Genomic DNA, 26930 nt, shown 5'->3' on the forward strand with positions numbered 1-26930 from the left:
AGTGTGATGTAGGGGGTCCAGATTCATTCTTTCAGATGCGAATATCCAGTTTTCTGAGCACCACCGTTGTAAAGACTGTTCTTTCTGCCTTGGTCCTGGCACTCCTGTTGAAAATCTATTGATGATAGATGTATGAGTTTACTTCTGTACTCTCACCTCTCTTCCTTTTGACTATATATATTCTATGCCAGCACCACACAGTTATTATCACTGTAACTGTGTAATGTGTTTTGAAATTGAGAATTGTGTGTCTGCCAACTTTGTTCTTCTTTTTCAAGATTGTTTTGGCTATTCTGAAGTCCCCTGGATTTCCATGTGAATTTTAGGATCAGCTTGTCCATTTTTTTTTTTTTTTTTTTTAAAAAAAGGGCAGTTGAAATTTTTATAGGAATTACGTTGATTCTGTAGTTCAATTTGCAGAATATAGCCATCTTAATAATATTGTCTTCCAGTCCTTGAACATGGGGTGTCTGCCCATATTCTTTAATTTTTTTCAACAATATTTTGTAGTTTTCTGCATACAACTGTTTCAGTTTTTTGGTTAAGTTTATTCCTAAGTATGTTATTCCGTTTGATGCTGTTGTAAACACTGAGCATCCTCCAGCATTCCTGTTTGTAATTTAACTTGTGCCTGATAAAATAATTACCAAGACTGTGTATTCTTTTCCCAGTGAATTTGGCAACACATATGCTTTAGATTGCACAGCTGTGTTCAAATCCTACTTCAGCTCAGTTCTAGCAGACCTTAGCCTATCTCTGATTTTCCTGTTCAAGTGTCAGTTCACTATTTTCAGTTGTAACACGTGACATAAAATGGCATTGTCCTGTTGAGAAGAAAGGATACTGGTGTGGGGTGGAATGGGTGTGGCCAGCTGGCAGGACACTCTCATTGTGCCACACAGTCTTGACCTTGAGGGAGATTGTCAGTTAATCTAGGTCTTGTTTTCCTTATCTTCCTACTGGATACACTAGAATAACCAGATGACAGCTGATGATCCTTCTAGCTAAGATGAACTCTGAGCTCTGACTTCAGTGAACTGGGGATGTGACAAGGTGAAGAGGTAAAAGGTTGTAATGACACAGCAGGAGAGACTGTACCATGTCATGTTCTTAGTTCTTAGTCCACTTTTATATAGAGCATGACTAAGCTGTCTTTAAAAATTAGTACAGATCATTACTCTGGTCACAGAAATAGATTGTTGAAGCATCTTTGTATTCCTAGGACACACTCTACTTCTGGGCTAAATATTTAAAAACTAAATTCCCTTTTTCACTCTTACCAGGATTTTATGCTTTTTGTGTCTGTGTTCATTAGTGCTGTTGGTCTGTGTATTGTACTTGTCTACTAGCCTGAGTGAGGGAACTTCACTGCCCCATACCCTTTAAAAAGTAAATGTCTTGGAATAGTTTGTGGAAATGGGAATTACCTGTTCTTTGAAAGTTTAGTACAATTTTCCTGTTTGGTTCCCATTTGAGGGCTTAATCTTTAATTACCATTTCAACTTATAATTTGATTATTGGTCTAGTCAGGTTCTTTTTAGGTCTAGTCAGTGTCTCCTTAGGTCAGTTTTTTAATCTTTTCTGAGAAAATTGTCCGTTTAATGTAGGTTTTCAAATTTGTGGGTATAAATTTTTGTGTACAAGGTATTCTTAACACTTGGTCTTACCAAGAAACCAGCTTGGGATTTTATTCATCAACGTGAAACTCTTTGTCTTCTCCCTCCCTCCTTTCATTTCTCCCTCCCTATTATTAATTAACTATTAATTCCTAAGCATACTTTTTTCCTTAGATAAATAAAATTGTATAGGTACTATTGATATTTTATTTGTTTTTGGTCACTGTTTTTTAATAAGTGCATTTGAGCTTGGACATTTTCTCCCTGAATAGTACTTTGAACAGACTCTACAGGATTTGATGTGTAAGTGTTATATTTTATTTACAGAAATTGAAACCTGAAGAAAAATATAAAGATAAGCAATTGCTAGAAAGGGCTTCTTATTATTTATTAAGTAAAACCACATGTAGTTTTAAATTCTGTATATTTATTATCTTTATTGCACTTTTCCTCATTGTATCATCTCCATTGTCCAAAAACAAACATTTACTCACATTCACGAACTATTTTTCAGTAAGAAGGAAAAAAATCTCTTGCCACATGTGAAGATATATAATCAGTTTATTCAGCTTGATGCTATTGAGTCGTGAGTCTCTTTCTGCTGTGCTTTATGTGATACCGCCATCTAGTGTGTAGAACACTAAGTGACTGTGTGGGTTTGCATTTTCTTTTATCATTCGGTTATCTGAAGCTGCGAGTTAATGTTTCTTTTTATCCAATTTCATATAAAGCATTAAGTTAAATTCACCTGAATGCGAGAGCTCAGGCTTTGACTGAAATACAGCACAGAAAAAGTATGAATGTAATACCTGTTTCCTGAGTGTTCTCTACTGAAGCTGCTGTGCAAGGGGCTCGGAAATGCTCCTGTGGCATAATTCTCAACTCTCAGGGTGTGCTTTTTCTTCAGTCGACACTTCCTATCAGCAGACACAGTCTTGCCTTGATACTGAGAAATGTGGAAAAAGTTAGTAAAGTTTGATCTGAAATGTTGAAATGTTGAGGAGTAAAAGTATAAAATAAACGCCCCTCAATCTTCATTTCAAATAAAGTAATTGGAACTATAAGCCAGTATTTATTGAATGCTTTCTGTGAACCAAACATTATACTAAGTACTGTTTGTATGTTGTCTCATTGACCCTTCATAACAGTTTCAGTTGAGGAATTTGAGGCAAAAAGAGCTTGAGAACTTACCTAGGATCGCAGCTACTAAGTGGTGGGGGTCTGTGTTTGAATCAAGGCTGTAGAGCTGTTCTGCACATTCTTTTGTAAAAGTACTAGAGAAGGATACACTGACAAAACTGTTTTAAGCAGGAAGAAACCATAGTTTTGAAAGGCCTACATCTTTGATGTATTTGAAGGTAAAAAAGTATGATGATTAATAGTGCAGTGTAACCTGTGTGCTCTTAAGTAAATTCTTTAACTTTTCTGGGCCTGTTTCCTTGTTTGTAAAATAGGGATAAATATATCAATTCCAAATATATATATATACTTTCCTGATGACCTGAGGATAGTGGTGTCAGGACTGAGGCAGTGGATAAAGAAAAGCTTTGCAAATAGGAGGCTTTATAACTGTAAGGAATTCTGTGACAAACTACCCCTCACAAGAGAGACTGTATTGATAATATTCTTGTTGATCTAGTAATCAGTTTATTTAGATGTAATATTTCTTTTAATATAAAAACTGGCCTTATATAAAATTGTGAAATGGAGAATGTTAAAATAACAGGTGCATTTTCTGTAATTATAATTAATTAAAAAATTTAGTTCCAGTTTCAGATAGAATTAAACCTATAGCTTAGAATATTCAAATTGTAATGTATTTAGAAGGTTTCAGGTTTAAAAATAAAGATAAAGGAAACGGAAGAAAACACATCATTGCATTTTACCCTATTGAATAGTAACATTGAAAATCTTTTGTTAACAAATCATTAACAGATAAGATCATATATATGGATTCCACATTTTCAGTTTCAGTATTTCAGTGTACTGGTATAATAGTTAACAAGTTCAATGGACTGTTGACTAAGTGTGGTTTCTTTTGGAAACAGACTGAGTTTTCTTCCTGATTAAGAATTCGTGTAAATATAGGCATTAAAGTTTATAGAAATAAATATCAGCAACAAGTTTTGGTAGCTATCTGTGAGACTTTCAGACATTAATAAAAATGAAGTAAGTCAATGAAATGGTATTTCCCCCATCTTCTTAATACTACCTGCAGTTTCAATATTAGCTTGTAGATGTTTCCATTTAAAAATATCTTATTTACAAGTATATATTATTATGTGTGTAACCATTTGAAACAAAAGCTGTGATAATTTTACTATTCCTAACCCTACCAGAAAGTTAAGTTTTCCTCAAACCAAAACAAACGTATTTCACCCCTACTTTTCTGCATATTCTGTAGTGACACCTTCTCTTATTCCTGGAAATCTTTGTCATTTGAGGGGAGGGTTTAAAATGAAGAGTTCCATAGTGAGTTATCAGTGCTGCTGTCATCCAGGTACTGGATTTTAACTGTATCTCATATGAGATTATCCAGTCCAGGAGTTCGGTGTGCAAAATTGGTTGAATGATGAAAAAATATATCCTATGTTGGAGTCACATTACACATGCAGTTGATTTCCAGGAATTTGACTGAATATTCTTATAAAAATAGTATTGTTGAGTCTGAAAGTGAGAAGGGTCTGAGAGACTAACAAGTCAGCTCGCCACAGTTTCTCTCTCTCTCTCTCACTCTCTCTCTCTCTCTAACAGAAATGTGAGGTCTCTGCATCAGAAATCAGACCTTTTATAAACTCATAGTGTAAATCGTGTTGGTTCCTTATGCCTCAGTTCTCCACGAGGTGATATGAGAACGAGATATACCCTATGTGTACACTGGGATTTTGTACCACGAGAGACAAACGCTGAAATTATGAAACTTGGAGTTTATGTAGGATAGCTGGCACTTCTGTCCATTTGCCTTTCTGGAGATGGAGAGAGGGAACACTGCTCTGGAATGTAAACACATCCTCTCTGGGGAAAAGAAGGAAAGGTGTATTTTTCACAAACAGATGGCTCTGGGGAGAGAGAAGACTTTGTGTCTCTCTGGAGGGCTCTATTATTTGGGTTCCCATTCAGTCTTCCTTTAACCCTGCTGCTAAAGCTGTTTGTTCAAAAAGTTCTGACCATATAGAAATGTGAAAATATTCTTGAAGTATTGTTTCCTGACAAGTATATATTCTGGAGTGAACATCTGTAAGATGGGAGATGTGATTCTGCTGTTCTGTCATTTAATCTCATTTCCCATGCATTCTTCATGCTGTGGACCTCTCGTTGAGCTGAGGGTGGTTCTGGTGTTTAAGGATGAGCAAACCAGTTCCTTCACCTGGTACTCACCTGAGGAAACAGTGCTCTATTCCGGTTCTGGAAGGAAAAACTGACTGTTAAGTTTATTAAGATGCATGTAGGTCTCTAGCTTTTTCCTAAGAAATTTGAATTGCAGTTTTGTCTCATTGATTTTTGCCCTGTGTTCTGAAATTAGAACTTATTTCGCTTATTACCCACCTAAGATGTAGCTCAGATATAGGGTTGTTCTTCCAGTTGGCGTCCTCAGCTCAGGTGTTTTGAAGTGGTATTTTCAGTGTTGAGTCTTAGGCTGTTGATGGTTGGGATGAGCAGACCACATAATATTGTGCAACAGAAATTATTTTTCATGTTTACATATTCTACTACAAGCTATGGTGCGTGAAGAAAACTTTACAAACTCCATAGGTATGTCATAGTGAAACCATAATAGCATTATAAAAGGTGAATAAAAAGAAGAGAACTCTTTCTTTGCCCCATTTGCAATCTGTTGATTAAGCTTTGATGAATGGTTTTTATGTGGGTGGGGTGATGTATTTTTACCCAGCTTTACGCTGATTTCCATTCTCCATGCGGAGAAAGGACTTTTTTGAACATTTGAAGGCTTGCTGAATAGAGTTGTATTTTTAAAGATCCTAACAACACTAATTTCAGATTTGTTTCCATGGTGATAGAAAGTGAATTCAGTATAGGAAAAAAAACTCCAAAAATAGATTTGTAAGGAATCCAAAAGTATGGGACTTGGAAATTCTGTTTTCCATTTCTTATAGGCAAAGGATTGAGATATCATTAAGTTGAAGGAAGTAAAAATAAATCATTATGTTCATGTCATAAGTTTCTATAGGCAAATGTAGCCTAATCTTTCATAGTGGTTTAGAAGATAATTTGGAGAAATGCCATCCTTCAAGGCTCATCTGAGGTATTTGGATTTTGCCTTTAAATTAATTTCTTAGTAGGAACTGATGAAGTATTGAGGGATTTTGAGAAGAAAGTACCATGATCAGTGTGTAGTAGGAAGTGGAAAGAGACCAGTTAGAAGACCACTGTAATCATCTAGTCTGCAATTGTCTAGACCAGGGGTCCCCAACCTTTTTGGCACCAGGGACGGGTTTCGTGGAAGACAGTTTTTCCATGGACCGGGGTTTGAGGGGGGTGCTTTTGGGATGATTCAAGCATATTACATTTATTGTGCACCTTATTTCTGTTATTATTACATTGTAATATATAATGAAATCATTATGCAGCTCACCATTATGCAGAATCAGTGGGAGCCCTGAGCTTGTTTTCCTGCAACTAGATGGTCCCATCTGGGGGTGATGGGGACAGTGACACCCGAAGTGTGTTGCTTATGTCCATCTACTCCGTAATCTCCCTTTGGTTGCCGTCCCTGCAGAAAACCCTGCTTCACAAGGATAGGATGTTGGAAATGGAAGCAGGCTTTTCAGTGCTTTTGTGGCAATCTCAGGATATTCCGCCTTGACTTTAATCCAGAACGTATGGAGATTTGAAGTTGTCTCGCACATACTTTTAAGGCCGCCGTCATTTGCAATCTCAAGCGGTTGATCATCTTATAGCACGGACAAAGTCGATTCACCTGGCTTATTCACAAATGGGTCACGGATCCGTTCCTTCCCAGTTCGGGGGTCTTTTGTGGTTGTGAAGTAATGCTCAAACTCTTTTGAAAACTGAGATAGGTGATCATGCACCAGCTGGGAGAAAGAAGGCCCTGGCTCAGTCTCTTTCAAAATCTCTGCTAATGTTTGAAACATGTCAAAAATCCCAATGTTCACTCATTGCCCCCATAATTCCAGTTTGGCTTTGAATGCAGCCACTTTATCAGCCGACTTGAACACAGTTGTCTTTCTTCCCTGAAGTGACAGATTGAGTTTGTTGAGCAGGTTGAATATGTCACACAAGTAAGCAAGTTTTGCGACCCATTCTGTGTCACTGAAATGTGCTGCCAGTGGTGACTGTTTTTCTAAAAGAAATCTCTGGAGCGGCTCTCCTAACTCAGAAACTCTGGCCAGTGATCTACCTTTGGAAAGCCATCTCACTTCTGTGTATAAGAGAAGACGTGTGTGCTCTGCGTCCATCTCCTCACAGAGCTGCACGAACAGACGTGAGTTAAGGGCATGTACTTTGATGTGGTTGATAATTTTAATCACATCCTGCAAAACGTTGTTAAGTTCAGGTGACATTTTTCGGCTAGCCAGCATTTCTCTATGGATGACACAGTGTGTGGACTCACATTCAGAAGCGACCTCTTTGACCCGAGTAGTGAAACCAGAAAGCCGTCCAGTCATGGCAGCCGCTCCGACCGTGCATATACCAACACAAAATAACCAATTCAGTTTTCCTGATATGTAATCATTCAAAGACTTGAAGAGTTCTGCAGCTGTGGTGTTGGTTGGCAACAAAAGTGCACATAACATATCCTCATGCACATGCTCCTGAAAAATATATCGCACAAAAACAAGCATTGTTGCCTTGTTGTCAACATCGGTAGACCCGTCAACCTGGATTGTGTGCCACGGTGACTCATTAATCCTCTCTAACAATTGTGCCTCAGTATCCTCTGCTATTTCATTAATTTGTCTAGTTATGGTGCTAGCCGAAAGAGGAACACGTGCCACCTTTTGAACTTTAGTGTCTCCTAAAAGTTCACGACACATGTCCTTAGCAGCAGGCAGGATCAACTCTTCACCCATAGTAAAGGGCTTCTCTTAGCTTTAGCAATGCGGTTAGCCACTAAGAACGATGTTCTCAGGGCAGACACATTTGATGAAGTGGTGGCCTTCAATAATTTCTTCTGTTCTTTGTGTTCACGTTTTTTTCTTTTGAAAAACTCCAAAGGCTTGTCTTTTAATGCAGGGTTCTTGGTTTCCACGTGGTGAAGCAGTTTTGAAGGTTTCCTGGCTTGGTTGGATAGCCAGTTGCCATATATTATACAAATTGGGCCTGGAGCATGTGAATTACCTGTTGTGATGAACCCGTAATTTAAGTAGGACTCTTGGTATTTTCCTTTAAATGCAGCTTTCTTTTTGTTGGCAGTCTTAGAGTCTTCTGCTGTCTCATCATTGGGTCTTCCCCCCTTTTCAAAGAAGCTCTCCAGTGATGTTTATTTTTTACTCATTTTGGCTAGGGTTAGCTTGTGGGCTTACCAAAACTATGACTGAGACAACTGCGCAGTATGGGAAAGAGGCGCGGACGGAAGTGGTGAATAAAATAATGGGCGGGCCATGGGTGGGCTAAAACAAGTGTTGGATTCTGACTGCCTGTAAAGCCTCCACCAGCTGCAGCTGTACGATTGAAGTTCAGCAACGCACTTGCCACTGTAAACCTTGCCACCAGCTGCAGCTGTACGATTGAAGGTCAGCAACTCACTTGCCACTGTAAAGCCTGCCACCAGATGCAGCTGTACGATTGAAGTACAGCAACTCACCTGCCACTGTAAAGCCTGCCACCAGATGCAGCTTAATTGTCACTTGCCACTCACTGATAGGGTTTTTAAAAAATATATATATATATATTTATTTATTTATTTTTGGCTGCATTGGGTCTTCGTTGCTGCGCACGGGCTTTCTCTAGTTGTGGTGAGCGGGGGCTACTCTTGGTTGCGGTGCGCAGGCTTCTCATTGCAGTGGCTTCTCTTGTTGTGGAGCATAGGCTCTAGGCACGTGGGCTTCAGTAGTTGTGGCATGCGGGCTCAGTAGTTGTGGCTCGCGGGCTCTAGAGCACAGGCTCAGTAGTTGTAGCGCACAGGCTTAGTTGCTCTGCGGCATGTGGGATCTTCCCAGACCAGGGCTTGAACCCGTGTCCCCTGCATTGGCAGGCAGATTCTTAACCACTGAGCCACAAGGGAAGCCCACTGATAGGGTTTTGATATGAGTCTGCAAGCACTTGATTTATTATGGTCTCTGTGCAGCCAAACCTCTCTGCTAATGATAATCTGTATCTGCAGCCACTCCCCAGCACTAACATCACCACCTCAGCTCCACCTCAGATCATCAGGCATTAGATTCTCATAAGGAGCGAGCAACCCAGATCCCTCGCGTGCGCAGTTCACAGTTGGGTTCGTGCTCCTAAGAGAATCTAATGCCACCGCTGATCTGACAGGAGGTGGAGCTCAGGCAGTAATGCAAGCAATGGGGAGCAGCTGTAAATACAGATGAAGCTTCACTCGCTCACCTGCCGCTCACCTCCTGCTGTGTGGCCCGGTTCCCAATAGACCACAGACTGGTACCAGTCCATGGCCCGGGGCTTGGGGACCCCTGGTGTAGACCAGATGCAGCAAGGCCCAGGACTAGGGAGGTAGCAGTGGAGAACAGGAAGAAAGGAACAGGTGTGAGAGACAAGTTTTGGGAGACAGGAGAGATTAAGGAATCAAAGGTCTAGGTTAGATCTTAACCCTGGGAATATGAAAAGGAAGGATGTGTGGAGAGGAGGGGGTGGTAGAGGAATCAAGGGTGATTAGGTTGGTCAATTGGGTGAATAGTTATATTTATTTACTTTGGGAATTCAAGAGGTAGAAGAGAATATGCAGGGAAAGAGAATGAATTCAGTTTTGAAAATGAGTGCTGTATTCCAGTGAGACAATGTTTGCTTATTCAGTCATTCATCAAATAATTAGTGATCCCCACTTATATTCCAGATACTTTTCAAGATGTTGGGGTGGGTATACACCTATCTCATTTTTTTCACTATATATTGTGTTTAAGAAATCTGTCAATGTTGTATTACAAAGATTTTTATCCCCATTTGTGACTCATCTTTTCACTTGGTTTATTGTGGCCCTTTGTGATAACTTTGATGGACAGTTGCTATTACCTGTTTTTGTGAAGGGGTCTAGAGTTGAGGTCTCCTATTCCTGCATCTTCCTAATATTCCTCCTCAAATAATCTCTTTATGTCTGTCTTTTTCTTTTTCCTCTGGGATTCCCATAATGTATTGTTTTGGTCCTCTTTATGGTGTCCTACAGTCTCTTAGTTACTTTTCATTTTCCTTAATTCTTTCTTCTTTCTGTTCTTTGGAGTGTATACTTTCTTTTTTTTTTGGTTGTGCTGAGTGGCTTGCAGGATCTTAGTTCCCTGACCAGGGATTGAACCCGGGCCCTCAGCAGTGAGAGCGTGGAGTCCTAACCACTGGACCACCAGGGAATTCCCTGGACTGTATACTTTTATTTGCCCTTTCTTTAAGTAAACTGATTCTTCTTCCTGCCTAAATCTGCTGTTGATCTCTTCTAGTGAAATTTTCATTTTAGATAGTGATTTGTCATCCCCCAAGTCTGTGTTTGGTTCCTTTTTTTTCTTTCCTTTTATTGATATGCTCATTTATTCATACATTGTTTTCCTGCTTTCCTTTAGTTCTGTGTAGTTTCTTTGAGCTCTGTGAGTGTATTTTATGTAGTTTGTTTAAGATCTACTAAACTGGAACTTCCCTGCTGCTCCAGTGGTTAGGACTTCTTGCTTCCACTGTAGGGGGCATGGGTTCCATCCCTGGTCAGGGAACTAAGATCCTGCAAGCTGCACTGCACAGCCAAAAAAAAAGAAAAAACGACTAGATTTTGTATCCGGACTTCTCAGGGATATTTTCTTTTGTTTTATTTATTTTTTCTTGTGAATTCTTTTGTGCGAATCTTGTGATTTTTTTTTTTGTTGTTGCATAGTGGATATTTGACTGTTTTAATGTGTAACCCTTAAAACCCTTAAAACCCTTAAATCAGATTCCACCCCTTTATACAGGTTTGCTGTCTTTTTTTGTGAAGACTGCAGTTGCCTGTTTGTGACTTTTCCAGACTGTTTTTGCAAAGACTGTATTTCTTGTCATAGGTGCTCACTGAAGGCTCCCTTCTTTTAGCTTGTGTTCCAGAAGGGTTTTGTCAGGGAATTCCTTGAATGCCGGGAGCTAAAAATAAAACAAACAAAAAGCCACTTCTCCAGTCTTTGCACATTTCCTTTGTGGTGGGGGTGCTCATTCAACACTTAACCAAGCTGTTTACAGCTCTGTCTTAGCTAAAGTTTAATTAGAGGTTAAAGCTTAGGGTCTTATTATGTCCTTTGCATGCATGTGTCTCACCCTGAACATGTTCATGGGTTTCTGCTGTTTTCTAGAGTAGTGAGAAAGTCGGTTCTGAGAGCTTTTGCTTGTTTTTCATGTTTCTGTGAATGGACTGGAGTTTGGAGCTGCCTACTCCACCATTTTGTTGATACCATTTGACTACACTGTTTTGCTTTTAATGCCCCCCACCCCATCTCCTTGCTTTAATTTGGAAATTTGCTCTCTCCTTCCCTCCCTTTCCTTCCTCCCCCTTCTGTTCTGCTTAGGAAGACTGATCTTCTTCTATTCTTAATTCTGTTGCAGGTATTGACATTTAAAAATTTTACCTCCCTCTTTATTGTTTGGAAGTTACAGCGGGTTTTTCTGTTCTTTTAGTGGCTACCATTAAAAATTTAACTTGAACACCTAATTTTTAGTCTAAAGTTTATCAGTGTCTTTTTTTCTCAAACAATACCAGCACTTAGAATGTTTTAAGTGGGATTACTCTTTCTTTCTTCCATGGTAGTGTTGTTCAGGATTTATAGTTTCATCTCTTTATTTCTTATAATTAATCATTATTTTTGTTATACGTTAAGATTTGTTTAGATGTAATACTTATTTGCTGAATTCTTTGCTCAGTATTTCTGCTTTATACCTTAGTTCTTTATCCTGGAATCCTTTTTCACCTTTAAGTACATATTTTGGAAGTCTTTTTAGTGAGGATTTGTTGATGGGAACTAATGAGTTTTGTGGGTTTTTTAAAATGTAATTTATTTATTTCTTTGCTTACTTATTTATTTATTTTTGGCTGCATTGGGTCTTTGTTGCTGCGCGTGGGCTTTCTCTAGTTGCAGAGAGCGGGGGCTACTCTTCATTGTGATGTGCGGGCTTCTCGTTGCGGTGGCTTCTTTTGTTGTGGAGCGCAGGCTTAGTTGCTCCATGGCATGTGGGATCTTCCTGGACCAGGGCTCGAACCCGTATCCCCTGCATTGGCAGGTGGATTCTTAACCACTGCGCCATCAGGGAAGTCCAAACTCATTAAGTTTTTATTCATCAGAAAATGCTTTTTTTTTTTCTTCTCTTTTCTTGTAGGTTTAGGTATGAATAAAACCTAGGTTAATTTATTTTCTTTTCTCAAAACTATTAAGATAGTCTCAAACTTCTACTGTTGAGAATTTAGGTGTTTTATGTTTACTTACATATTTACCCTTTCTGATGTTGTTTATTCCTTACTGAAGTTCTTGGTTTTTGTCTAGTACTATTACCCTTCAATCTTAGAAAGTTGTATTAGCTTTTATTGTTGCACTGGTCTGTTAGAGACAGATTCTCTCAGCTTTTGTCATTTGTAAATGTGTTTATATTTCTTAAATTTCTGAAGTTTATTTTAGTGGGATATAGAGTTGACAGTCTTTTTCTTCCAGCACTTTAAATCTGTTTCTCTTTGTCTTCTGGCCTCTCTTATTTCTGGTGAGAATTTAGCTGTCACTTATCTATTTTCCCCTTAATGTTATATGTTTTTTTCTTTGCCTGCTTTAAAGATTCTTGTCTTTATTTTGTTGTTCAAAAGTGTGATTATGATATGCCTAGTAGTGATTTTTGAAATTTGTGCTATCTGGGGTTCACTGTTTCTTGAATTTGTTAGTTGGTATCTTTCACCTGTTTTAGAAAGTTCTCATCTGTTGTCTCAGCAAATACTTATCTGCCCCATTCCAATCCCATTTCCTTGTGGTATGCCAGTTGTACATATTGCTTGTCTGTTTGGTATTCTTTCAGAGATCTTAACTGTACTGTTATTTATTTATTTATTTATTTATTTGGTCATTCTTTTTTTCTCTATTTTTTTTCAGCTTGGATACTTTCTGTTGACCTGTTTTCAAGTTCAGTGATTCTTTCATTTACTGTGTTCAGTTTGCTGTTAATATCTGACATCATAGTTTTATTTTTAGCATTTCTTTTTAATATATTTGTAGATCAGTCTCTGCTAGGATTCCCTGTATTCTTATATTCTTACATATTATCTTTTCAGATTAAATTTTAGAATTTCTACCATAATTAATTTACATTCTTTTTATTATTTCAATATCTGGGCCATTTCTGTGTCTGTCCCTTATCCTGTTTCCTCTCTTGACCTTGGATCACAATTTCTGGCTTCCATGTATGTTTTGTAATTTTTTATGCCAAATATGTTATATAAGAGACAGTAGAGACTAAAGTCAATAATTTTTGTCTTCAGGAATGGGCATATCCCTTCTTTTTCCATTCTGTTAGATTGTTGTGGTAGATTATGTTAGTCATGTTTGATGGGGCCCTGAGTCAAACTGACCTATGGCTGATATAGACCTGGCCTTTGGCAACTTTGCTTTAGTTTATCATTACTTCTAAATATTTTGAGTGTAGGTTCAGGAAGTTTTTTTTTTTCAGCAGGGAAAAGTGAAAATTGGTGAGATCTCTTTGTGCTTTACTGCTAAGCCCGTAGTTTTCTGAACTGAGGCAGAGCAACCCACCTGGTTGTTAGTTCTCTTTGCTCCCCAGCTTTTTGCGCCAACAAGTGCTCTCTTCCGGCTACCCTTGCCCAGGTCCTAGTGTGTAGCTGCCTTATACTCTTATAGCACCCGCGATGCCTCAGTGGGGTTTCTCTCAGCTTTTCTGTGCCACCTCCAGTCACCAGTTGTTAAATGCCCCGAGAGCCTCAGAGGATCTTTCTCAGCTCTCTTGCCTTCTCTCCATCTCCACTGTGCTGCCTCGTGCTTGGGGAGACTCCACACACTTCATGGGTTCGTATCTCTCAGTTCTCCTGCTCTGTCCCCCTGCCCCGCCGTTGGTGTACTGACTGTGTCCACTCAGTGAATACCTGTGGGAGTCAGTTGCTGGGTAGGTGTTGATGGTGCTCCTTGGAATTTTAGTTTATCTGTCACTCCAGTCCACATGCAGTCAGTTGGGGTTTGGCTGGTTTCTCCTTACCGTGTCTAAGGCAGGTTCTTTATCCTCCTGCGTCTTTGCCAGGTGTCTGAGCACATCCATACGAATCTCTTCTGTCTCAGGAAAGTCTTGTCCCTGTTTGCAACTTAGTTTGTGTAGGTTTCTTTTCACTTTTTAAAAAACTCATTTTGTAGTTAATCTGGCTTATTTTTTGGCTAGTGTGAGAATGATCATTATCCTCTGAACTTCTCCTACTTAATACCAGGAGTTTTTTGTTTTTTTTCTTTTTTAATACTTCCAGTGATACTGCTTTCAAAAAATAGAGACTATATTCTCATCAACTTTATATTTCTTATAATATTAACTATAATGATAGGTAATGTTTATTAAGTACTTACTGAGTGCCAGGCACCTTGGTAAACACTTTAAATGCATTATCTCATTTAATGAACTTGAGAATAGGTGTTATTATATCATTCCCATTTTCCAGATGAGAGATTAAGTAGGTAGGTCAACATTATATAACCAGTTGGTGGCACTTTTGAACTCAGGATTGTCTGTATCTGGAGCTGAGTTTGCAAATTCACATCCCTAGATGGGAAGGATGTAAATAAATGTAAATAAATGAGTGAAGTGAGTAGGGTGTAAAAAAATAACAAAGCAAGTAGCATGATAGATGACACCTAACATTCAACCTAGCTATTGACTAAAAAGTAGAGAGTAATCACTTCTGTGACAAAGTCTCTGGGAGAATTCTTGCCTCATTCAGAGGGGGGTGGTCACTTAGCTCCAGCCACTTGTTGCCCGTGTGAGAATATGGGTCTAGTAGTTCAGATTTTCAGATTTTTCGGTAGAAGTCAGAAATCTGTATTTTTCATATGAAACTGCTTAGTTTCTAAATGTTAGCTGCTGGTTCAAATAAAAATAAAATGAAATCCAGTGTTCAGACCTGCATGGTGAGTCTGAAATAAAATGTGTCTGCGGGCCCAACCTGTTCTCTGGGCAGCCAGTGTGCAGTCTCCGTAATAGAGCCTGAGCTCGTTTAGACCACCGGTCACGCTGTCTCTCAGGGCCCGCCTGAATGCCTTCCTTTCACATTTGTGCTGTACCTCAGGGACGTGAAGGCCTGCTTTGGAATGAATGTACTATTTTATTTACTGCTGTTATACCGTTGTGCTAGTTTAGATATAAGCTACAAAGAAAATTTTTCGAAACGTATTTTAAATTTCTTATTTATTTTTTAAATTTTTATTTTATATTGGAGTATAGTTGATTAACAATGTTGTGTTAGTTTCAGGTGTACAGCAAAGTGATTCAGTTATACATATACATGTATCTATTCTTTTTCAAGTAGAAAAATATTTTTTAAAAATCCTGAATTCCTCATTTTATCTGCTTTAAGCAACAGAGTTCTATTATAAGGCATATCTTACATTAAGTTGATGGGAGGGACAGGTATTATTGAATGCTTATTTTATTTTGTTCATTAATCATGACTTTCTCTTCCTCTCTTTTGCCCTTTCTTCTTTGACGTAGCTTTCACTTTCAGAAGAACAGAATGAAGTAACAAAAAATGGCTGTGAATCTAAAGAGCTGGTCTACCTCGTGCACATTGCTTGTCAGGTAATTTTGTGGATGTGTTCTCCATTTCACATAAAATTTAATGAGAATTAAATATGAATGAATAACATTGAATAAATGAATGAATAAATATGAACAAATAACATTGACTGTGGTAACACAGATGTTTTATTTTATTCTTTCTCCCATTCATATTGGCATTTCTGCATATACTCAGAGTTGAAACAATCAATTTAATAGAGTCAATTTAATAGATATTTAATTTACAAACGTAAGTGAAAATTCTTCCTGTAAGAGTAAAGGAAATAGGACTTCCCTGGTGGCGCAGTGGTTAAGAATCCACCTGCCAATTCAGGGGACATGGGTTCGAGCCATGGTCCAGGAAGATCCCACGTGCCGTGGAGCACGTAAGCCCATGCACCACAACTACTGAGCCTGTGCTCTAGACCCCGCGAGCCACAGCTACTGAAGCCCGCGCACCTAAAACCTGTGCTCTGCAATGAGAAGCATGCACACCGCAATGAAAGAGTAGCCCCCGCTCGCCGCAACTAGGGAAAGCCTGCGCGCAGCAATGAAGACCCAGTGCGGTCAAATAAATAAATAAAAATAAATAAATAAAATCCTTTAAAAAAAAAAAAGAGTAAAGGAAATATATTGTTTATTGATGATGAGATTAAATGAGTCAGCTACGGGTCACATATTACAATAAAAGAGCAGACTAAGTAGTGTCTGCATCAGGTGCGCACTTTTCTAACCAAGATGGTAAGTTCTGCTGTTGTGTAACAACAATGTGTGTATATTTCAGAAGTGTGCTATTTCTTAACTCTTAGTATTAGAACTTTTTTGGTGGTAATTACCATGACTTGCTCCTAATGAGATTTAAAATATGTCATTTGTAGCATTGATTATTTCCTCCATCAAGTAAGCAGTTAGTTTCTTTATTTATTCTTTGTTCATTGAGCCTTCTTGCCTATCTTTGAACTAGTCATTGTAAAGCAAGTGTTTTCGAGGAAAGCTTTCTTATGTACAAAGTTTTTAGTTTTCTTTGAGAGAGTAAGATAAGGGAGTTTATGGGGTTTTTTTTCCAAAAAGTATTATTCATGTACCTGAAATTAAAAATTAAATAATCTGGAAAAGTCTAATGGCTATATCATATGGGAAATACTTAAGTTCTTAGTCTTGGTGTGACTTTAAGGGCAAACCTTTTATAATTAAGTGCTTTTATTTGTAGGTGAGAGAATATGAGATTGGAAATTGAACTTAGCTTGTATATATATGTTCAAAGTTACATATCATTTATACATGTTTTACTGTATGTCATCTTGGTTCCTTTGAGGAAGTGGGCAGCTCTGAATCACTGTTTCATGTCATATTTCATAAAAATGCTTCTATTTGGTGAGTTAATTTTTAAGTGAAAATATCAAATGCTTTTATGATGAACCATTGCTAATACAGGGATATAAAACATATTTTCTTTATCTAGAGTACATGATTGACATGTGAGTCATGAACTTATTATTCCATCTAAAACCTACACCTTTTAGCATCTTCTCTTCTTACCAGTGATTTCCATTTGTTCTGACAATGCAAATATTTTTATTCTCATAAGCAAAACATAATGTCAAAAATACCTGTGCTGTGGACATATATACACTACGAAATGTAAAATAGATAGCTAGTGGGAAGCAGCCACATAGGACAGGGAGATCAGCTCGGTGCTTTACGACCACATAGAGGGGTGGGATAGGGAGGGTGGCAGGGAGACACAAGTGGGAGGGGATATGGGGATATATGTATATGTATAGCTGATTCACTTTGTTATAAAGCAGAAACTAACACATCATTGTAAAGCAATTATACTCCAATAAAGATGTTAAAAAAAAAAATACCTGTGCTGCTCTTAAAAAATGACCTTCAAAAGGTAAGCATGGTATTTTGGTACCATACATTAAAATGTATAATCGTTACTTGATTATGCCTCCATGAATTAGTGACCTAGATAATTAAGGCTATTTCCTGGTTGTAAATATCTTGTCAAGCTGCTTAAAAAATTTCAGACTACTTGTTATACTATTTACTACATGAAAGTAGTAATTTACTGCATTGTCATAATGCTATCACGTTTCTCCTCTGCCTCACACTGTAAGTAATCATTGATATGTTCTCATGGCTTACCTTCTGTATTCCTGCCATATATGTCAGCCATAAACCACATTAAACTAGAATCATTTTTTTTTTATAACCAAGAGAGACTCACAATCAAACCTTCTAATTTTGCAAATGAAGAAGTTGAGGCCCAAATTATGGAAGTTGCTTTCCTAAGCTATATGAAATCTTAGCAGGAGCTACTAAGGGCTTCAGTTTCCTGATTGCCAGCTTTTCTTGCATCACCTTGGAATTTGCAATCTACAACAGACTTTAGAGATTGCTTAATCTTCAGATGAGATACGATCACGCTTACGCCCTGTAATCTGTTCGTTATAGAAGCCAATTTCATATTTCATATCTTTGCTAATTTCTAATTTTTAATAATGTGCACTTGAAATTTTTTTTATTTAACCAAAATTCTTGGTCCTTCATCTTAACCCACTTTCTTCGCTTGTTCTTTTATCTTAGAAAGTGTCTAATTAAACAGCTGTGATCTTTTTCCTTTCTGTAGGTTAAGTGATACTGATTTCTTTAGGTATTACCTTTGAATCTTGTAATGGAGTCTTTGTCTCTGCCTTTTATAGTTTTAATTTCTTTTTAAATTGTGAACCCAGAAATGTAAGCCATATCTTCCATACTGCATAGATCCAAATTCAGTAGGCATTTTTTGATCACTTATATGTCTAGTACACAAGTATTATGGCATGCAGCATATCATTTAATTCTTAAAACCTCTGTGAGGCAAATAGTCTGGTTTAAAAACATCAGTTTTTAAGTGTTAATTTTTTTAAATAAATTTATTTATTTATTTATTTATTTATTTATGGCTGCGTTGGGTCTTCGTTGCTGCATGTGGGCTTTCTCTAGTTGCGGCGAGTGGGGGGTACTGTTTGTTGCGGTGGCTTCTCTTGTTGTAGAGCATAGGCTCTAGGCACACAGGCTTCAGTATTTCTGGCATGTGGGCTCAGTAGTTGTGGCTCATTGGCTCTAGAGCGCGGGCTCAGTAGTTGTGGCTCATTGGCTCTAGAGCGCAGGCTCAGTAGTTGTGGTGCACGGGCTTACTTGCTCTGCGGCAGGTAGGATCTTCCCAGACCAGGGCTTGAACCCGTGTCCCCTGCATTGGCAGGCAGATTCTTAACAACTGCACCACCAGGGAAGCCCCTAAGTGTTAATTTTAAAATGACTAATTTAAACCTAGCTGTTGCAAGAATTTATTCTAACATGTGCCCTAATGAAAATTCTGTTCTGATCTTTCCCCCTCTGAGTATAGTTTTGTTGGTTTAAGAATAATTGTTGCTTAATGAAATACTTAGTATTTTATTGTTCCATAGTAAGCTTTAGAGAAGTTGAAATGAATGGTTCTTATTGAAGTTGAATTGTATGAACTACCTTTGTATTTACCAGAATTCATCAATGTATAATAGTTTATTTTTTCTGAAGATCAAGTTTTTCATAAATATTTACATTAGAAGGAAATGGACTGTCAGTCAGGAGGCCTAAATTTGTCCCAACTGTGCCATGACTAACCAGCTGTGTGGCTGACAGGGTCTTGGTGCTCTGGCCGGGTGTCAGGCCTGAGCTTCTGAGGTGGGAGAGCCAAGTTCAGGACACTGGTCCACCAGAGACCTCTGGGCCCCATGTAATAAAAAAAGGCGAAAGCTCTCCCAGAGATCTCCATCTCAATGCTAAGACCCAGCTCCACTCAACGACCAGCAAGGTACAGTGCTGGACACCCTATGTCAAACAACTAGCAAGACAGGAACACAAACCCACCCGTTAGCAGAGAGGCAGCCTAAAATCATAAGAAGTTCACAGACACCCCAAAACACACCACTGGACATGGTCCTGCCACCAGAAAGACAAAATGCATCCTCATTCACCAGAACACAGGCACCAGTCCCCTCCACCAGAAAGCCTACACAACCCACTGAACCAAGCCTACCCACTGGGAGCAGACACCAAAAACAATGGGAACTACAAACCTGCAGCCTGCAAAAAGGAGACCCCAAACACAGTAAGTTAAGCAAAATGAGAAGACAAATACACAGCAGATGAAGGAGCAAGGTAAAAACCCACCATCCCAAGCAAATGAAGAGGAAATAGGCAGTCTACCTGAAAAATAATTCAGAGTAGTCATAGTAAAGATGATCCAAAATCTTGTAAATAGAATGGAGAAAATACAAGAAACGTTTAACAAGGACCTAGAAGAACTAAAGAGCAAACAAACTGATGAACAACACAATAAATGAAATAAAAAATTCTCTAGAAGAAATCAATAGCACAATAACTGAGGCAGAAGAACGGATAAGTGACCTGGAAGATAAAATAGTGGAAATAACTACCACAGGGCAGAATAAAGAAAAAAGAATGAAAAGAATTGAGAACAGTCTCAGAGACCTTTGGAACAACATTAACCGCACGAACATTTGAATATATAGGTATCCCAGAAGAAGAAGAGACAAAAAAAGGAACTAAGAAAACATTTGAAGAGATTATAGTTGAAAACTTCCCTAGTATGGGAAAAGAAATAGTCAAGCAAGTCCAGGAAGCACAGAGAGTCCCATACAGTATAAATCCAAGGAGGAACACACCAAGACATATTAATCAAACTCTCAAAAATTAAATACAAAGAAAAAATATTAAAAGCAGCAAGGGAAAAGCAACAAATAACATACAAAGGAATCCCCATAAGGTTAACCACTGATCTTTCAGCAGAAACTCTGCAAGCCAGAAGGGAGTGGCAGGACATATTTAAAGTGATGAAAGGGAAAAACCTACAACCAAGATTACTCTACCCAGCAAGGATCTCATTCAGATTCGATGGAGAAATTAAAACCTTTAAAGACAAGCAAAAGCTAAGAGAATTCAGCACCACCAAACCAGCTTTACAACAAATGCTAAATAAAGGAACTTCTCTAGGCAGGAAACACAAGAGAAGGAAACGACCTACAATAACAAACCCAAAACAATTAAGAAAATGGTAATAGGAACATACATATCGATAATTACCTTAAATGTAAATGGATTAAATGCTCCAATCAAAAGACACAGACTGGCTGAATGGATACAGAACAAGACCTGTATATATGCTGTCTACAGGAGACCCACTTCAGACCTAGGGACACATACAGACTGAAAGTGAGGGGATGGAAAAAGATATACCATGCAAATGGAAATCAAAAGAAAGCTGGAGTACCAATTCTCAAATCAGACAAAATGGACTCTAAAATAAAGACTATTACAAGAGACAAAGAAGGAGACTGCCTAATGCTCAAGGGATCAATCCAAGAAGAAGATATAACAATTGTAAATAATAATGCACCCAATACAGGAGCACTTCAATGCATAAGGCAAATGCTAACAGCCATAAAAGGGGAAATCAACAGTAACACAATCAAAGTAGGGGACTTTAACACCCCACTTTCACCAATAGACAGATCATCCAAAATGAAAATAAATAAGGAAACACAAGCTTTAAATGACACATTAAACAAGATGGACTTAACTAATATTTATAGGACATTCCATCCAAAAGCAGCACAATACACTTTCTTCTCAAGTGCTCATGGAACATTCTCCAGGATAGATCATGTCTTGGGTCACAAATCAAGCCTTGGTATACTTAAGAAAATTGAAATTGTATTTTTTCCAACACAACGCTATGAGACTAGATATCAGTTGCAGGAAAAAAACTGCAAAAAATAGAAACATAAAGGCTAAAGAATACACTGCTAAATAACCAAGAAATCACTGAAGAAATCAAAGGGGAAATCAAAAACTACCTATAAACAAATGACAATGAAAACACAACATGGGATGCAGCAAAAGCAGTTCTAAAAGGGAAGTTTATAGCAATACAATCCTACCTCAAGAAACAAGAAACATCTCAAATAAACAACCTAACCTTACACCTAAAGCAGTTAGAGAAAGAAGAACAAAAAGAACCAAAAGTTAGCAAAAGGAAAGAAATCATAAAAATCAGATCAGAAATAAATGAAAAAGAAATGAAGGATACAGTAGCAAAGATCAGTAAAACTAAAAGCTGGTTCTTTGAGAAGATAAACAAAATTGGTAAACCATTAGCCAGACTCATCAAGAAAAAAAGGGAGAAGACTCAAATCAACAGAATTAGAATGAAAAAGGAGAAGTAACAACTGACACTGCAGAAATACAAAGGATCATGAGAGATTACTACAAGCAACTATATGCCAATAAAATGGACAACCTGGAAGAAATGGACAAATTCTTAGAAAAGCACAACCTTCTGAGATGGAACCGGGAAGAAATAGAAAATAAAAACAGACCATTCACAAGCACTGAAATTGAAACTGTGATTAAAAATCTTCCAACAAAGAAAAACCCGGGACCAGATGACTTCACAGGCGAATTCTATCAAACATTTAGAGAAGAGCTAACACCTGTCCTTCTCAAACTCTTCCAAAATACAGCAGAGGGAGGAACACTCCCAAACTCATTCTGCGAGGCCATCATCACCCTGATACCAAAACCAGACAAAGATGTCACAAAAAAAGAAAACTACAGGCCAATATCACTGACGAACATAGATGCAAAAATCTTCAACAAAATACTAGCAAACAGAATCCAGCAGCACATTAAAAGGATCATACCCCATGATCAAGTGGGGTTTATCCCAGGAATGCAAGAATTCCTCAGTATGTGCAAATCAATCAATGTGATGCACCTTATTAACAAATTGAAGAAGAAAAACCATATGATCTTCTTAGTAGATGCAGAAAAAGCTTTTGACAAAATTCAACACCCAGTTATGATAAAAACCCTCCAGAAAGTAGACACAGAGGGAACTTACCTCAACATAATAAAGGCCATATATGACAAACCCACAGCCAACATCATTCTCAGTGGTGAAAAACTGAAACCACTTCCACTATCATCAGAACAAGATAAGGTTGCCCACTCTCACCACTGTTATTCAACATAGTTTTGGAAGTTATAGCCACAGCAATCAGAGAATAAAAAGAAACAAAAGAATCCAAATAGGAAAAGAAGAAGTGAAGCTGTCACTGTTTGCAGATGACATGATACTATACTTAGAGAATCTTAAAGAGGCTACCAGAACACTACTAGAGCTAATCAATGAATTTGGTAAAGTAGCAGGATACAAAATTAATGCACAGAAATCTCTTGCATTCCTATACACTAATGATGAAAAATCTGAAAGAGAAATTAAGGAAACACTCCTGTTTGCCATTGCAACAAAGAGAACAAAATTTCTAGGAATAAACCTACCTAAGGAGACAAAAGACCTATATGCAGAAAACTATAAGGCACTGATGAAAGAAATTAAAGATGTTACAAACAGATGGAGAGATATACCATGTTCTTGGATTGGAAGAATCAACATTGTGAAAATGACTATACTACCCAGAGCAATCTACAGATTCAGTGCAATCCCTGTCAAACTACCAATGGCATTTTTCACAGAACTAGAACAAAAAATTCCACAATTTGTATGGAAACACAACGGCCCCGAATAGCCAAAACAACCTTGAGAAAGCAAAGTGGAGCTGGAGGAATCAGGCTCCCTGACTTCAGACTATACTACAAACCTACAGTAATCAAGACAGTATGGTACTGGCACAAAAACAGAAATATAGATCAATGGAAGAGGATAGAAAGCCCAGAGATAAACTCATGCACATATGGTCACCTTATCTTTGATAAAGGAGGCAAGAATATGCAATGGAGAAAAGACAGCCTCTTCAATAAGTGGTGCTGGGAAAACTGGACAGCTACATGTAAAAGAATAAAATTAGAGCACTCCCTAACACCATACACCAAAATAAACTCAAAATGGATTAAAGACCTAGATGTAAGGCCAGACACTATAAAACTCTTAGAGGAGGGGGCTTCCCTAGTGGCGCAGTGGTTGAGAATCTGCCTGCCAATGCAGGGGACACGGGTTCGAGCCCTGGTCTGGGAAGATCCCACATGCCGCGGAGCAACTGGGCCTGTGAGCCACAATTACTGAGCCTGCGCATCTGGAGCCTGTGCTCCGCAACAAGAGAGGCCGTGATAGTGAGAGGCCCGTGCACCGTGATGAAGAGTGGCCCCCGCTTGCCACAACTAGAGAAAGCCCTTGCACAGAAACGAAGACCCAAGACAGCCATGAATAAATAAATAAATTAATTAATTAAAAAGTAGTAGTAAAAAAAAAAAAAATTTCTTTAAAAAAAAAAAAACAACTCTTAGAGGAAAACATAGGCAGAACACTCTATGACATAAATCACAGCAAGATCCTTTTTGACCCACCTCCTAGAGAAATGGAAATAAAAAGAAAAATAAACAAATGGGACCCAACTAAACTTAAAAGCTTTTGCACAGCAAAGGGAACCATAAACAAGACGAAAAGACAACCCTCAGACTGGGAGAAAATATTTGCAAATGAAGCAACTGACAAAGGATAAATCTCCAAAATATACAAGCAGCTCATGCAGCTCAATATCAAAAAAACAAACAACCCAATCCAAAAAGGGGCAGGAGACCTAAATAGACATTTCTCCAAAGATGATATACAGATTAACAACAAACACATGAACGGGTGCTCAACATCACTAATCATTAGAGAAATGCAAATCAAAACTACAGTGAGGTATCACCTCACACCAGTCAGAATGGCCATCATCCAAAAATCTACAAACAATAAATGCTGGAGAGGGTGTGGAGAAAAGGGAACCCTCTTGCACTGTTGGTGGGAATGTAAATTGATACAGCCACTATGGAGAACAGTATGGAGGTTTCTTAAAAACTAAAAATAGAACTACCGTACGACCCAGCAATCCCACTACTGGGCATATACCCTGAGAAAACCATAATTCAGAATGTGTCATGTACCACAATGTTCATTGCAGCTATATTTACAATAGCCAAGACATGGAATCAACCTAAGTTTCCATCGACAGATGAATGGATAAAGAAGATGTGGCACATATATACAATGTGCTACATATATGCCACATGTATGTGCCACATATATATATATGGACCTAGAGACTGTCATACAGAGTGAAGTAAGTCAGAAAGAGAAAAACAAATACTGCATGCTAACACATATATATGGAATCTAAAAAAAAAAAAAAAAGGTTCTGAAGAACTTAGGGGAAGGACAGGAATAAAGACGCAGATGTAGAGAATGGACTTGAGGACACGGGGAGGGGGAAGGGTAAGCTGGGACAAAGTGAGAGAGTGGCATGGACATATATACACTACCAAATGTAAAATAGATAGCTAGTGGGAAGCAGCCGCATAGCACAGGGAGATCAGCTCGGTGCTTTGTGTCCATCTGAGGAGTGGAATAGGGAGGTTGGGAGGGAGATGCAAGAGGGAGGAGATATGGCGATATATGTATATGTATAGCTGATTCACTTTGTCCTACAGTAGAAACTAACACACCATTGTAAAGCAATTATACTCCAATAAAGATGTTCAAAAAAATATTTACAGTCATGTGAAAGCTTCTTTACGTCCCCGTTGATGGAGTAAACAGTTGGTTTTAGGGGAATGCTTTTCTGTCTCAAAATATCTCCTGTACTCTGATGCTTGAAATTCCACCATCAGAAATGCATTCCTCGGTATTAAATAACTCCTCCACTTGGTCGGTTTAGAATATGTTGTTACTAAGGGGGTGGAGTTGATTATTAACGTTTGAAGAGCATCTGTGTATGAACACAATGTATTGAATATAAGCAGGTCGCAAACATTCTTATTTAAACCTAAAAACTTTTCTCTGAAATACATGTGTTACTATTCCCATTATGTAGAAGAATAAACTGCTGTTCGTAGGTGTTAAGTAACTTGTGTAAAGTCCCCTATTTGGGATAAGGCCAGGCTGAGATTTAAATCAGGTCTTTCTTTTCACTGAACTTCATCATACATACAATTAATTCATAGTACTAATTCTTTTGCATGATATACTTTCTCATGATAAAAGAGTCTTCAGAGGACATGGGTGAAGACTGTTCTTCTCAGAAAGGACCGCAAGTATGTGTAGATTTTGTCTAACTCTTTCCACCTCTATTATTACCAAGCTATATCTCAAACGCTGTATCTTGTTAGGCCATTGTTGATAGCATCTGCGTTTGCACCCTGTACTTGATTATAACCCTTCAACTGCCAGAATGAGGTAAAATGTAAATTTAAACATGTTACTCTCATGGTTAAAACTCTTCAGTAGATTTCCATTGAATTTAAAACTAAACCCAAACTGCTACCAAGGCCTGTGTGGGCCGTGCAGGATCTGGACCTTGCCTACTTTTTCTAAGCATCATGGGACAATCTTCTCACTCCTACGCTTTGGTCTCACTAGCTTTCAGTCAGTTCCTAAAAGACCCTGAGTTTTTTCCTGCAACAAGGCATTGACCTTTTGGTCAGCTCGTCACTCCATTCACACACACAGTTGCTGTGTCTGGTGCTTGCTCAGTTCTCAGGAGGCAGGTTAGATATCACTTCTTCATAGCACAAAAGTATCATTATTTTATTTATGTATTTATTAACTTAAAAAGTATTTTTTTCCTCACTAGAAATAAATTCTAAGCAGTCAGAGGTTTGATGGTACTTTCTCTGTTGTATCTCTAATGCTCACTCCAGGGCTTGGTACTATGTAGGTGCTCAGTAAATATCTGGTGAATGAATGAAAGAAAGAAGAACAAAATTTTGTCTTAGAAATTTGATCCTATATACACTGGTATTTTTCTTTTTCTCTCATTCTTCTTTATGAGCCTTGTTAAGAATTGTTGATTTTTGTTATCCTTGGAGAGCAATACTTACTTGATAGTAATAATTATTAAGGTTATAAATTAGCCACAAATTAAAATTTAGACAGATGTATATAGTGAATTTTTTGTCCTGTTCTTCATAAAATAATTGAACTTCTGAAATACTCTGATCATTTACTTTATTCAGCCCATTTAGAAATTCCATGATTAAGGTTGTTTTTTTACATATGAAATTTAAAGTTTTTCTTCCACATCTACTGAAAAGATAGGTATTTTACTATTTTTAGAATTTTACTCAGTGACTTTAAAACAGTTTGAGAGAATTTGCAAATTACGTGTTACGGTTTTAATTTCCTGCATGTAAATCTGTATAAAAACGCAGACTTTTTACTAGCACAAGAACAGTTTTTAGAAGTTGAAAGAAATCAGTTTATTGATGTATGAAGACATGAATTTTGAAATCCAGTCCCCAGTACTTACCTTTTGAGGCTTTGAATTTTATTTCCTTTATGTGGTTGCTTATTGATATTTA

At 37.9% G+C, this 26930-nt stretch overlaps 1 protein-coding gene across 9 annotated transcripts in view; it reads left to right on the forward strand.

The window, feature by feature from the left end:
- The window catches only part of ARHGAP32 (Rho GTPase activating protein 32), a 277525-nt gene that overhangs the window by 153651 nt on the left and 96944 nt on the right, over window positions 1-26930 (forward strand). For all 9 annotated transcript variants that reach the window (XM_036859505.1, XM_036859507.1, XM_036859508.1 and 6 more), the window contains one exon: window positions 15453-15539. In XM_036859505.1, the coding sequence (XP_036715400.1) occupies window positions 15453-15539 (87 nt within the window). The remainder of the gene's footprint in view (window positions 1-15452; window positions 15540-26930) is intronic.

This window comes from Balaenoptera musculus, chromosome 8 (assembly GCF_009873245.2).
Source record: "Balaenoptera musculus isolate JJ_BM4_2016_0621 chromosome 8, mBalMus1.pri.v3, whole genome shotgun sequence".
NCBI lineage: Eukaryota > Metazoa > Chordata > Mammalia > Artiodactyla > Balaenopteridae > Balaenoptera > Balaenoptera musculus.